This window comes from Culex quinquefasciatus, chromosome 1 (assembly GCF_015732765.1).
Source record: "Culex quinquefasciatus strain JHB chromosome 1, VPISU_Cqui_1.0_pri_paternal, whole genome shotgun sequence".
Classification (NCBI taxonomy): Eukaryota; Metazoa; Arthropoda; class Insecta; order Diptera; family Culicidae; genus Culex; species Culex quinquefasciatus.
Genome location: NC_051861.1, coordinates 16,656,643 through 16,669,658, shown reverse-complemented (window position 1 = coordinate 16,669,658; position 13,016 = coordinate 16,656,643). Strand labels below are relative to the sequence as shown.

Below are 13,016 nucleotides of genomic sequence, written 5' to 3'. Positions count from 1 at the left end.
AATCATTTCCTTAGGGGAGTTATCATCGTCAGAAGTTTTTGAACTTTTTTTCGTATGGGACGAAATTTCGCCTATTTCAATTTTGTATTGTTATGAGCTGGGTGCTGAATAGTGGTTCGCAAAACGACCTCAATTCTGAACTGTCAAAGTGGAACCGATTTACTGTTCCCAAAAGTAGAGAGTATAGTTATCGATCATTAAAAATAGTTTTGTTTTTTTTTTGCGAGAATGAAAAATGTATGGCTTTTGAGGACAAGAAATCTTAAGAAAATTGGAGGCGAGATCGTCATTTTTTAATAATTATGAATGGAAATTGTTTATGGAGTCGATGCGGTTGTATCCATCCAGAAGTTGTCTTTATTGTTTGATTCCGTTAGAAAACCTGTGTAACGTTAGGAAAATTTTGCTGTAATTTGAGCTTATTTGGAGTAAAACATTTTTGTACGCACTTGAACATCATTAAAATAACGATAAATAACAAGCATATCTCCATAAACGTGCATCTTCTGCACGCCAACACGACCTCACCAATACCAGCAACCGACTTCCGGCAAGAACTTCGGCTGCAAAAGAGCGAGAGAGCGAACAAGTTGGGGAGAGGAGAGCGTTTCTACGGATCGGAGGGTTCCACATCTCTCAACGCTTCGGGGTTGCTCAGTTCCCGGCGATCCAAGCAAGCGAACGGATCGCACTTTCGCGGTTGTCCGCGATCATTACACGTCAAAGTCACGTAAAGCCCTCGAACCGAACAAACGAACTTCCGCGGCGTGCGCGAACGTATCCGGATCTCGCCGGTGGCCAACTACTGCCACGACTCGGATCGGACACATCCCGGCGGACGACGGCAGCCCGGGGCGCCGACGAATTCCAGCAGAAGCGGTACAGCTGAACGACTCTGGCCGGCGGAACGCGTGCGGCGGGAGGCCGCGTATCGAAGGCGCGCGGTGGCCGGTTCTGGACCGGAGGCCGTGGCGCAGGTTGGCTGCTGAAGAACGAGCGGTGTAGTGTTGGTTGTTGGTCGTGCCCAGGAGGAGGAAGAGAAGATTGAACTAATAAAGAAGTGCTTTGTGACAGAGAGAAGAAGAAGAGGACGCCAAGGGCGAAGGTTGAGGCCATGTAGGGGAAGTTGGGGTCAATAAATCATTATAAGTCGATAAAGTGAAGTGTTTTTTCTGTAGAAGGAGTCTTTTTTGCAACATGGCGCCCAACGTTAATGACCCACTCTGAACAACTAAAGAAAAAAATTGTAATCGTTGATTTTGTTAACTGTGCGATCGGCAAGTTTTAGAGATGAAGCAAGATTAGATCCGGATTTTTGTGAATGGTTTGGGCAGGAGGAGTGGACCGTGTCGGAACAATTTGTCATGACTCGATGACGTTCAAATCAACCTTTGGCAGGAACGCTGCCGTTTAGTTTTGAGCTGGTGTTGATAGTACGGAACATATGATCTGACGAGCAGTAAAGGCTCGTGGTTATCAGTTGATTTTAGATTAGTTTTTCGGGCATAGGCCCTTTTGATTTGTCCGTTTCGGCACGGCGTCCAGAGCAGAGAAGGTTGAAAGTTTTTTGCGTGCTTTCCTTTCGGAGCACACAAAAAACTTTTCTGTTAAAGGGGGATTGTGTAACGTTAGGAAAATTTTGCTGTAATTTGAGCTTATTTGGAGTAAAACATTTTTGTACGCACTTGAACATCATTAAAATAACGATAAATAACAAGCATATCTCCATAAACGTGCATCTTCTGCACGCCAACACGACCTCACCAATACCAGCAACCGACTTCCGGCAAGAACTTCGGCTGCAAAAGAGCGAGAGAGCGAACAAGTTGGGGAGAGGAGAGCGTTTCTACGGATCGGAGGGTTCCACATCTCTCAACGCTTCGGGGTTGCTCAGTTCCCGGCGATCCAAGCAAGCGAACGGATCGCACTTTCGCGGTTGTCCGCGATCATTACACGTCAAAGTCACGTAAAGCCCTCGAACCGAACAAACGAACTTCCGCGGCGTGCGCGAACGTATCCGGATCTCGCCGGTGGCCAACTACTGCCACGACTCGGATCGGACACATCCCGGCGGACGACGGCAGCCCGGGGCGCCGACGAATTCCAGCAGAAGCGGTACAGCTGAACGACTCTGGCCGGCGGAACGCGTGCGGCGGGAGGCCGCGTATCGAAGGCGCGCGGTGGCCGGTTCTGGACCGGAGGCCGTGGCGCAGGTTGGCTGCTGAAGAACGAGCGGTGTAGTGTTGGTTGTTGGTCGTGCCCAGGAGGAGGAAGAGAAGATTGAACTAATAAAGAAGTGCTTTGTGACAGAGAGAAGAAGAAGAGGACGCCAAGGGCGAAGGTTGAGGCCATGTAGGGGAAGTTGGGGTCAATAAATCATTATAAGTCGATAAAGTGAAGTGTTTTTTCTGTAGAAGGAGTCTTTTTTGCAACACCTGGTTTAGTGACAATCTCGCAGTAGTTTTTCGTCACCTGTAAAAAATCGATTCTAACCTTGATCGGTGAATAAGTCAATTTTACAGCAAAAAATGTCAAAAACTAGACAAAATTAAACACATACTACTGATTATAAAACAGTTCATTTACCTGTAAGAAAAAAGTCATGCTTGTGTTTGAACAGCCATCCACTTTGTAGATGTAAACAAAGTGGGATCATTCGAAAATCACGTTACGCATTCTCTCAATTCATCACCCAGGTTATGAGTCCACGTGGACGTGGACATGATTTATTGTTCAGAGGGCTTTTGTTAATTTGATTTGGTTAATCGCGGTGGATTTTCTTGAAATAATTCGAACTATTTCGAATTATTTCAAGAAAATCCACCGCGTTCAACCAAATCAAATTAACAAAAGCCCTCAGATCATACCATTTCTTATTGGAAATGATGCAGGGAACATTTTTCCTGAAGCACGCAAAGTGATTAGAAATAAGGGAAAAAGGTTATAAAGGTATTATTGAAAATTTTGTAAATTTACTGTTCAGCTCCCTCCGTGTACGCACGAGAGCATGCAGCTAGTGCTCAGTGCTCCATCGTTTTTTCGATTTTTTTCGCCGTAATTGATTGTGGTCACCCGCGAGTTTGCTTCTCCAGCATGCCAAAGGCCGGCCGTGGCCGTGGCAGTTCGAGTGCGGCCTCGAAAACCCCGCGAAGTTCGTCTACCGGCCGTGTGCAAAAAGGTAAACAAACCAACGCCGTGTCGGCCGCCATCGCGCAGGGGAGCGTCAGCGCTGAAGGCATCGACAAAAAGTTACTACATCCCGGATATGTCCCAAGATCACCAGTGCGAACCCGTTCCGGTACTTCCGGTGCCACGACCAGTGGCACATCAACATCCGCCAACATCCCCATCAGGAACGAGTTCCAGATGCTGAGCGACGACGAAGAAAATAACAACTCTGACGGTAGCAGCACTACCGACGACGACGACGACGATGATGGTCGTGCACGGTAAAAAGTGCCGACGTCAAAAAAGAACAACTCTCCAGTGGAACGTAGACCACCTCCAATTTTTGTTTTGGACACGTTAGCGGACGATGTTGACGAGTTGCTGGAAGGCCTCGGATATTGTCTGAAAATCGGTAAGTCGGCAGTGCAAGTGATCACACTGACCAAAAAGAATTTCGACCTGGTGTTTGAAGAATTGAAGCGTAGCAACTTCAACTTCTACACATTCAACCCCGAGAAGCCCCCTGTTAAGGTCGTCTTGCAGGGTTATCAAGACCGTCCGATCTCCGACCTGAAGGGTCACCTTTCGGACGCCGGAATAAAACCGCGGGAGATTAAAGTGCTCTCGCGAAAGACAACAGTCACGGGTGTGCACACACTGTACCTGTTGTACTTCGACCGCGGCACCGTCAAGCTCCAAGATCTGCGGCGGACTAAGACGTTGGACGGTTTTTGGGTAAACTGGCGGTTTTACACCAAAAACCCGACGGACGTAGCGCAATGCCACCGTTGCCAGAAATTCGGCCACGGCTCGCGGAACTGCAACCTCCGGCCCCGCTGCGTGAAGTGCGGTGAGTCACACCTCTCGGAGGCGTGCGCACTGCCACGTAAGGCGGACTTGGGGGACAAGGCAGAACAAACTAAGCTACGCGTAAAGTGTGCAAACTGTGACGGTAACCATACCGGCAATTACCGCGGATGCGTCGCGCGCAAGGTCTACCTCGAGGAGCAGGAAAAGAGGAAGAAGAAAGCGTCCCACCCTCCTCAGCGAAGTACGAGCGCAGCCGTTCCTGCAGCTGGACAGCGTACGGTTCCAGCGGACAACTTAGCGTTCCCTCCTGGATGGGGGCGATCGTTCGCCAGCGTGGTCGCTGCCGGTAGCGGCAGTACGGCCCAGCAAGAAGTCACCGGGGAAGATCTCTTCACCCTGCCGGAGTTCTTTGCTCTCGCGGGGGAGATGATGACGCGGTTTCGGAGCTGCCGGAACAAGGCAGAACAATTCCTGGCCCTTGGGGAACTGATGATCAAACACATCTACAAAGGATAAACTACCTGTGATCTAGATATAAGCTTTCTCTTCCTCTATCCCCTTTCCTTTGCAATTTCTGTAAGTTTTTTTTTATAGTTTTTTCTTACTCTTGCTAGTGCCTTAGTTAAAGAAATAATTGTTCCTAAATGGATTATGATGCAACACACAGCTGTAAGGAACTCCAAAACTCTGTTATGCACTTCAAAATAACTCATTGTATCTTGATTATTCACCAATAAAACCGAATTGAATTGAATTGAAAAATCTTAAAAAAAAATAGATAAATTTACTGTTAAAATTGCACACCCTCTTTCCCAAAAACCGCAATGTTTATGATTTTGAAATGATTGTTTTGATGAATTCTCTTTTGGGAAATGTTTCTGGGTCCATTGAGTATACAAATCACTACGGAAAAGTGTAATTGGTTGTGTTTATGCTCAACCGTAAGTCAATTTTATTAATTTTGAATTTTAACCGAATTATCATATTTTTTTTTTGTTTTGGTTATAAAATGTACCGTTTTCATTATATTTTCACATTTTTATTAGTCTTATTAAAACTCACAGGATAACTCGCACTTATTTTGAGGTCAAATGACAATATGGTAATCAAAAAAAATAATAATTTGTGGTTTTGTTTATCAAAACAATTGATTTATTGTGTTTATAATTGTTTCAAATAAGGCAGCCAGACTATTTTTACATTTATAGATCAATTTTTTAACATTAACTTTGTGATTTTGTATACATTTAAACTGAAGTGTACACAAAATTTACGTTATTACTACACCCAGAACTGGACATCGGCATACGAGAGGATAAAGGGCACGATTCGGTAGTAAAATGGTACTGTGTGCGGACTGAGAGAATAAATCCCGAAATTACCGAGAGTACTTTACTCATGGGTTCATCTTCAAAAAAAGTTCATCTATCAAAAAAAAAGTACCGGTACCGAGACTCGAACCCAAGACCTTCGGCATATTGAACCGTGCCTTTGCCGTATGGGCCACCGCGGATTGGTGACAAAGTGGCGGTCATGTGTCCATATAAGCCACTCAATAGGATGAACTGTTCCAATGAACGAATGAACACGCGAGAGGACTATACTCTCGCAAAATAGCACTTTCTTCACGTTTCTTTTCGTGAGGACTATCCTCTCGTTCTTTAACTTTGGGTGTAGTAACTTGAACTTCAACTTTGTATTTTCAATGCAAATAATATAGCCCAAATGGACATAAAAATTAGCAAAATGCATAGAAATAGTATCTGCTCTGTTAAGAGCACTTTTGAAAAAAACTGTTACAGTAAATGATTTTTGTATTTTTTAGGTGAGTTGCTCCTGGGTGCAGAATAGTGGTTCGCAAAGCGGCCTCAATTTAGAACTGTCAAAGCGGAACCAATTTACTGATCGCAAAATGATAGCACGAAGTGCGAAGTATTGTAATCGATTTATAATTTCTTTTGATTTTATAATTAATTTATATTTGAGATATTCAAAGTTTAAGAAGAGGGTTGAAATCAAGTTTTGCATAATTCGTTGCTAACATTTCAAAATTTTAGCGATGGATTTTCAAAAATTATGAATGGCACCTGCCCAAGGGGGTTGACACATCAAATATTTTCATTCGAATCATTCTGCTCATTCCAGAATTATTCTGGAATGATGCTGGCATAAACATGATTATTCCGTTTCTAATTAATTTTGATTTTGCGTGTTAGCGATCAGCAGCTGTCATTTTATTGAAGGGAAAGTAAACATGTTTTGAAAATCAAACAAATTCTCGTCATTCCAGAATCAATTCAGAATGATCGGCTGGCAACCTAAGATTCGAGGTTCCATCATTCCGTTGATTCCAGAATGAAATCGGAATGATATCTTTGAACTACATCAGCGATGCCCGACTGACACTGGTCAAAGTGTTTCTGGAGAAGGCGGTTGGTTCAATATTTTATGGTGCTGCACCAGAACCTGGCCGATCGGGGGCCGAAGAACTACCTGCCGGAGAAATCGTTGACAGGTTTCCTGGTCCTGGCCATCTGGGGTAACGAGCACGGAAGAGGCCACTTCCCTAGCGGAGGGCGAGTCCTTCGACAAGCGCTGTGGCATTTTGAGTATTCACAAAAGTCTGTTCCGGATGAACCCGATCAAGCTGCAGACGGTTCGTCCGTTTGTGTTTGAAACGGTCAATTTGGTGTAGATCGCGGACGAATTGCAGCTGGACGAGGGAGACGTTCAACAGAAGGTGCAAAACTTCGCGGCGGAGAAGGTCGAAGAAATGATTGAGAGGGCGAAGGGAAAGTGCGCGGAAGAGGTCGTCCATCGGTTCAAGGAGGTAGATCCGGACAAGCAGCTAGAGGTGCTATCGGCGAACAGTATGACTGAGCTGACCCGCAGGATAGTCGACTACGAGGACGACGACGCGGCGGAGCTTATTATCATGTTCTACGAAAGGCAAGGGATGACTCACCTGGACGCGGTCGCCGACGCCATCAACGAGGACAACATTGACGAGGTGCTGGCTGGGTTTTACGAGAAGGAACCTACAACCTACAATGACATACTCAAAATGTTGCACTCTCGCATTCAAAAACGCGGAGATCCAAATCCACCGCGCGGTTCCTTGATTACGATGACGACGACATTGGCTTAAACACAAAATCCCGCAACAACTCCACGTCAAGCTCAAAGGCGGTGCCACCAGCGCCGATGACGACTCGAGGAGGTCGGGGAAGTCGCGGAGGAAGGGGATCGAGAGCGGTGGTCGATTCTAGCATTACGGGTCGGGGAAGAGGGAGTCGCGGAGGTCGTAGGGCATCGACCAGCAAGGTTGACTTGTTCTTGGTTAGTGCAGCGTCGCCGGCGAAGACAAGCTTCCCTGCGAGCGGACGGAACATTTCCAAGGTGGTTTACATTTCGGTCGAGGATGACGATTACACACCCTCCCCGTCACGCTGAAATATTTTACATTCTTTTTATTTTGGAACCAGTATTAGATTGTTGGCTTTCTTATTTCTTATCTTTTCCTTTCTGGATTCGTATTCCTAAATTCTGGCCCGACTTGCCGACCTGTAGCCTTGGTCGTGCAGCGCTTCATCACGTCCGAAATCTTGACCGTCTTGTTTGCCCCGGCCAACTCCCGCACCAGCACGAAGACCTTGTCCGACGTGTTTGGACGCTGTAAATAAAGAATGATTTGTTAGTAGGTCGTAATTTGAGTCATTTATAAAAAGTAACTTACTGAGTGGTCTTCTGCTCGGTTTAGTTCAGTTTGGTCTTGGACATTTGCAGCAGACGAAGGACCTCCTTCACGTCATCCTTGTCAACCTCGTCGGCCAGACGGAGCCGGGCAAGGGCGAATCTCTGGCAATTCGCGTGTGAAAGTACCTTGGTCAGAGTCAGTTTGTTGCTTGTCACGCCATCCGCGGAGTTGTTCAGACAGCCGATCCGGTTTGCTTCCAGGAAAGTCTTCTTCTCTCAGTTCCGAAACCATGGCCTTGAAACCACTTTGATGAATCGGCAAAGGATTCCGCTAATAACGACGTGATCTCCGGGTCGATTACCGTGACACATAACGGTCACTGAGCGCGGAATGTGTCCCACGAGAACATGATCGCTGTGCTCCTGGATCTTTATCTCTTTGAAATTCATAATCTTCGCGTCTGCAGGTACAAACGGTCACCGGATGTGTGCACCCGGAAATCCTCCGCAGGACAATCGATCGTTGGCAAGAAGCTCACCCATCTCACCTTTTGTACATATCGGCATCACAACGGCCAAATGTATAACTGGCCACCGGCATCATGGGCCTCACCTCGGTGCTACGGGTAACGATTCTTCGAACCGTGATCAACTTGTCGATGCTCTCCGGCTTTACCCTAGGATCGAAACCGCCTTTGACACGTTCGGTGTAAACCTTGTAAAGATTGACCAGCTCGACCGGAATCGTGTTCCGCGTATCATCTCCTCCTTGCCGGTGACACTGCCATCCTGACCTGGGTAATTTCCACCGTTGGTCAGTGGAGCTTCCCCACCGGAGACAGTGGACGCATCTCCCCGGTTACCGTTTCGAAATCCCGGGATACGACCAACTCAGGTCGAGGGAGTTCTCGCCGGATTGGTTCACCACGAGACAATCTTCCGCCACGGCAATCTGCTGGTGGAGACGATAGTCGAAATGGAGGTGGCCGCGATGATGGTTGGATTGCTGTTTAAAACTCCTCCACCCAGCTCGTCACTGGCTTATTTTTTAAACGTCATCTTCCACCAGTAAATTCGACAAGGTCTCGGACAAGGTCCACTTCCGGGTGCCTCGTTGGGATGGTTGGGATATATCCGCAGGGACTTTTGCTTGCCGCAAATGATGCCAGAACGAAAACGTGTATAAAAACATTGGATGAAAACATGTTGTTTTGTTTTGATGTGATGACGTTTACACGCTAATCTGAAAAACTCATATAATAGAGCAAAACATTCTCATCATTCCAATTATTCTGGAATTAAACTGGAATTATTCCAGAATGATTGAGTGTCAACCCCCTTGCACCTGCCAAATAATGTTATCGCTGCGCATCAAAGATACATAATCTCGGAACTTTCATTCGGTTCCTCTTCTGATTCACAAAAATTTACCCACTTCTAACGCAATTTTTCGTCACGTGTAAAACAAAAAAGAACTCTTTTGGTCGCCCATCGTCTACGAACAAAAAAGGCTCGAAGCCGAGGGGCGGGACAATAGTAAAAAATTAAATAATTTAATTAATTAACTGCCGAAATTAATTAATTAACGATTGTTTTCGATCAAAACATCGCCACCTCTTTTTGCACCACATTGATTTGACAGTTTGACGGTTTGACATTGCGCACGATTGTTGTTGTGTTTGGTGCAATTTGTTTGTCGCCGAAAAGTCGGTCTAATGGGAGAATGCATTCTCCCGGTGGTGGCGGCTTCATGGTAAGATCACTCCGGTGGACATTCCGGCGGCGGAGAAGGCTGGTTCTACAACCACAACCAAGGTGGTTGCCACAAAAATCGCAACGGAGTTGGCGGTGGTGGACACCCGGATCAGCAGCAGGAGATGTTTCTCCAGATAAGCGTTTGATTGCGGCGGGAGATTGTGACTTCGGTGAATCGTGGCACAATCCGGCAGGTTTTCCTCCATTTTTGTGTGTATATAAATTATACTTACTCGTTTCAGAATCAATTGCCACCCAAAGAGTTTCCGAGAAGGAGGGCAGCCATCCTGTCGGCAAACCTGGTTCGATGATCACTTCAACGATGATGTTTCGCAGCAGCAGCACCACCACCACTACCAGTAAAGGAGGGGTAACTGGAACAATGGTCCTCGGGTGGTCCTAGAATTCGTGATAACCGTCAGCCGAAGAACGACCCTGACGGTCAACGGGGTCGGATGTGGAAGAGGTCAGTCTGCTCCGAAAACGCGCCAACAAGCCGAACGACCTTCTGCTGGACGAGTGCTGCATCCTCCCGAACCGGGTGCGCATCGCCCAGTTGCAGTCAGGCATCAGTCGGTAGTTAAAGGTACTTAACGACCGCTCGAATATCGCATCACGGTGGCCAGAATATGGTGAATGAAATTGCTTTGAAATATAAACTAGGGTTTAAAACAACTTGTATTTATTTATAACAATGGGACAATCGCGTACGCTTCGTACTCCCCCGATCGGTTCAGCCTAACACGATGGTGTTGCATCTTTTTCTGGTTCTGCTGGTAATTTTGCAGTTTTTGGGCTGCTGCTGACAGGGATTCTGACCCTGCTGCTGCTGTTGATGATAACGGTGCTGATTCAACACCGGATGATTTTGCTGAACCTCCTGAACCAGCCGCTGGTTGAAGTTCAACGGCGGCAACCATGTTAAACGCCGGAGGAAAGTTTACTGGAATCGTAAACGTCGGCTGGTTCGTTATGCCGGGAATTCGTCCGCCAAAAAGATACGCATCTAAGCGGGTTTCGACAACGGAAAGCTTGGCTGAAGACCGATGAAGAAACCACCTACAATAAACATAAAATTAATCAACAATCTCCCATCATTCAAAATCCCCTCCTTACTTTTCTCCCCGCTGCTGCGATTTCTCCAAATGATGCTGCTGCATTGCCGGATGTGACGTCGGATGCTGCGTTTCTAGCATGTTCGGCATCATCAACACGTTCAGATCCAGCTGCAACCTCGCTTCCCTCTGTTTCAACCGAACTAAATCTTCGTGCACTCTTCCCAGTCGTTCAGCTCGTCGAACTCCAAATCGTCCGGCATACTGCCAATGCCTTCGCCTCCGCAATCCTCCACTAGATGCGTGTCGAAGCAAAAGAATGGTGGCACCTCGAATCGCAAGTTTTCATAAAAAAAACCTAATTAAACTCGCGACATATTTTCTTTCTAAAACTAAATCAAAACAAACTTGACAGTTCTGCCAGCGAAAGTGACACGAGGCAAATCAATGTTTTCAAAGCAGGTGTGGTGCTGTCAAATATTAAATGACGCGAGAAATTTAATTCCTTAATTAATTAAACGCGAAAATTAATACATTAAAGCCAATGTCACGCCCCTCGCTCGAAGCACTTAATTTTTCGGCAAAAACTCAACAGATCCAAAATGTTTCAAAACAAGTCACTTCAGCAGCAAAATATATGTCACGCTTGAGCTTGAATATAGCCTTCTGCTTTGTTTATTTACAGCTGTGGTGCAGTTGTAGTAGTGAGGAGCAGTAGGGAGCATTCGAAAATCACGTTACGCATTCTGTCTTTTCAGCACCCAGAGTTGCTCCATCCTGCATTTTTCGCGAGTCTTTTTGTAACATTTTAGGCTATTTTCACAAAAAATTGAACGAAAAAAATCGTGGGCTCACCTTCAAATTTGACTTTTCAACTTAAAAATCAAAAAATCTCATGAAAGTGGCGTGTTTTTTTCCTTCCGTGTATTTTTTTCGGAAACCCCGTCAAATTTCCTACAAGTTTGTTTTTGACCACTTTTTGATACGATGCATCGGCTTCGAGATACAGAAATATTTAAATGGCGAATTACAAAAAGAAAATGTTTAAAACACTTACGCCCTTCTCAAATGTCATTATCGAGTGTAACTGGCTCCATAAACACAAAAATGGCTTATATAAGCGTAGGATAAGATGTCTACAAAGTTTCATTGAAATCAGAGAGGGTCGAGAAAAAAGTACTGTTTTGGGCTGGAATTAATAAAAAAACATTTTTCAACGGTAACTTTTTTCCTGTAGGTCAAGAAGACGGCACTTTTTGGTCTCAATTTTGACATGTTTGGGAAATTCCACGTTAGTTTGAGGTGTTGGAGTTTCTTCCTAATCGGAGCACCATCGGACCGACGTTTTACTTCCCCATCCGATGGAAAGTGACCTGTTTAAGCTTAATTTTAGGACCCAACTCGAAACATGACGTGCTTAAAAATTTGTGATTGATTTTTTTTTCAGTACTTAGAAACTGCTGATGAAAGAAAAATGAAATTTAATTAAACTAATAATAATAATAATAATAATAAACCAGAGATTTAGGTTCTACTTGAGTTGTAGGGGAAATCTACCCATTTTAATCCTAATAAGCGGTCGTGTATGAATGATGCTGGATAATCTAGAGTCTCCCTTGAATTTTACTAAAACCAAGTACACCAACGAGTAGAGCAAGTTTTTGTGAACATTTCTGTTTATTTTCACTTTCACTAAAAGTTATTCTATTTCTTTACCAAGCATTTTACAAAAAAAAATTCCCAAGGGTATTCTAATCGAAAAGTGGCATTTATAGGGAAAGTTTCCTGGCATCGCTGGCTGTGCTGCTGGTGGTGTTGACGGCCAGCCTTTGTTCTTTTTTGCCTTCGTCTCTCGCTCGGTTTTCTTCAGCCTTCGAGTGGAATGCAAAGTGAAAATTGAAACGTCAAACGACTTGGCGCGTTTGTTTTTTTGATGGCGCTTGCTAATTTATTACATATTTCGGGATTATTCTTCAAGTGAGTGCCTTACTAATGATCAAAAGAACATGTTGCCGGTAGTTGGAAGCAATTTCATATCTTAAGCGCCGTGAAAAAGTAAGCGAAAGTGAAAAGTTAATTTTGGCGATATTCATTAAGCGTTTGAGGGATTCTCGTGTGTGTCACTGTGTGTGCCAACAAAATGATGAGAAGTGGTCTCGCAAAATACAAATTATGATCAAAAGTGCATTAAATGTGATCTTTTTGGCCAGTAAGTGGCATACATTTGCGTGCTTACTCGAGGCGGTGCTGTTGCTGGTAAGTTTATAGCCCAAATAGTATTTTTGGAGCTTTAATCTAGCATCAAACTCTCCATATGACGAAGATAGGTGTTTGATTGGAAAGGGTAGATTTCCCCTACATGCTAGTACAGAATCGCTCGACCACAAGTTATTACAAATTGCGCAGCTTTTTAATTTTTGCAGCTGTGCCTTCCTTTTCCATCGTCACCTGCAAAGTTGTCATTCTCCTCACGAATTTGAATTACAATTCCCACTGCCTTGACACACTACGCAAACCAACCTTCCTCGAGAT

General features: G+C 45.0%; 2 protein-coding genes, 1 long non-coding RNA gene and 1 pseudogene across 4 annotated transcripts in view; 2 read left to right on the top strand and 2 right to left on the bottom strand.

The window, feature by feature from the left end:
- Window positions 1-13,016, bottom strand: part of LOC119768737 — a 70,293-nt gene that overhangs the window by 3,009 nt on the left and 54,268 nt on the right. The gene's annotated exons all lie outside the window — the stretch shown is intronic.
- Window positions 6,345-7,431, top strand: LOC6034215 (annotated as a pseudogene).
- LOC119768749 lies at window positions 9,380-10,104 on the top strand. Its single transcript, XR_005278202.1, has 2 exons — window positions 9,380-9,599; window positions 9,672-10,104. It is a non-coding gene; the product is annotated as an uncharacterized LOC119768749 (long non-coding RNA).
- On the bottom strand, window positions 10,090-11,011 carry LOC119768744. Its single transcript, XM_038259683.1, has 2 exons — window positions 10,546-11,011; window positions 10,090-10,488 (listed from the first exon to the last, which is right to left on the bottom strand). The coding sequence occupies exons 1-2, from the start codon at window positions 10,635-10,637 to the stop codon at window positions 10,116-10,118; spliced, it is 465 nt and encodes a 154-aa protein (XP_038115611.1). The 5' UTR covers window positions 10,638-11,011; the 3' UTR covers window positions 10,090-10,115.

Excerpts from the sequence above, each read along its gene's own strand:
- LOC119768744 (XM_038259683.1), bottom strand. The coding sequence starts at position 10,637 with ATGATGCCGAACATGCTAGAAACGCAGCATCCGACGTCACATCCGGCA. Across the intron at positions 10,489-10,545 it reads TCGCAGCAGCGGGGAGAAAA|GTGGTTTCTTCATCGGTCTT; the intron begins GTAAGGAGGGGA and ends TGTTTATTGTAG.